Source organism: Penaeus monodon, chromosome 29 (assembly GCF_015228065.2).
Source record: "Penaeus monodon isolate SGIC_2016 chromosome 29, NSTDA_Pmon_1, whole genome shotgun sequence".
Lineage (NCBI taxonomy): Eukaryota > Metazoa > Arthropoda > Malacostraca > Decapoda > Penaeidae > Penaeus > Penaeus monodon.
The window spans coordinates 9,185,110-9,185,917 of record NC_051414.1 but is presented as its reverse complement, the minus strand read 5'-3'; the positions used below and the strand labels follow the sequence as shown (position 1 = coordinate 9,185,917).

The window sequence follows — 808 nt, the reverse complement described above, 5'->3', positions numbered from 1 at the left end:
GAAGAAACAGAAGGGAGAAGGGTGATCCAAGCGGGTTCGAACTAGACAGATCGAGTCTAGCTTTTACCTGATACTTATCAGTTGTACAAAACATTCTACCAGATCTATCACCGAGAAAAATGTAATAATAAGTTATATAAGTTGTATCAGTGGTCATTTATTTAACAGTACAGGCCACTCCGGTATATCCTGTGTATATATCTACTCCCAAACACAGTGTTACCAGGTGCAGTGTGCATTAGTGGTGAACGGGGTGTGTCTGTGTTTCATATGTAAATGACTGATCAACAGGATTTAAATACCATAATAAGAGTATGTTTACAGTGATCGTCCCACTGTAAATTTCCCCTCGATTCAGAGGAATGGACTCCTCATGTGACGTTGTTGTTCTGCTCTCTTAACCAAACATCTTAGGACAGTATGTACGTCTTCTTCCAGGAAAAACACTCCATTCACGCCCCTGGCCCTTGGGTGCCGCAGAGGAAATGGGTGAAGTTTCCTGATCGCATGTGGCACGGTTATCAGTTACCCGTGCTGACGGCCCGGCCTCTCGGACGCATGGGCAACATAATGGGGGAATACGCGACTCTGTGGGCCCTGAAGCACATCTACAATGCTACCGTGCTCGTGATGCCAGGAATGAAGAAAAAACTGTCGTGTTTCCCCTCGCTTTCTCTCCCCGACTGCCCCGGTGATTCTGCGCTTGCTCGCCTCAGGACTTGGCTGAGATTGGGCATTTTTCTGACAGACATGCATTGCCGAAAATGAGGTTCCAGAATGGGCATGGCATTTTTCTTTTGTACTTTGC

At 46.3% G+C, this 808-nt stretch overlaps 1 protein-coding gene across 1 annotated transcript in view; it reads left to right on the top strand.

Moving 5' to 3' along the window:
- LOC119591936 (galactoside alpha-(1,2)-fucosyltransferase 2-like) overlaps nucleotides 1–808 on the top strand; it is a gene marked incomplete in the record, with an annotated part of 27,690 nt that overhangs the window by 22,628 nt on the left and 4,254 nt on the right. The window contains 1 exon segment of the mRNA XM_037940689.1: nucleotides 439–691. Coding sequence (XP_037796617.1) covers nucleotides 439–691 — 253 coding nt within the window.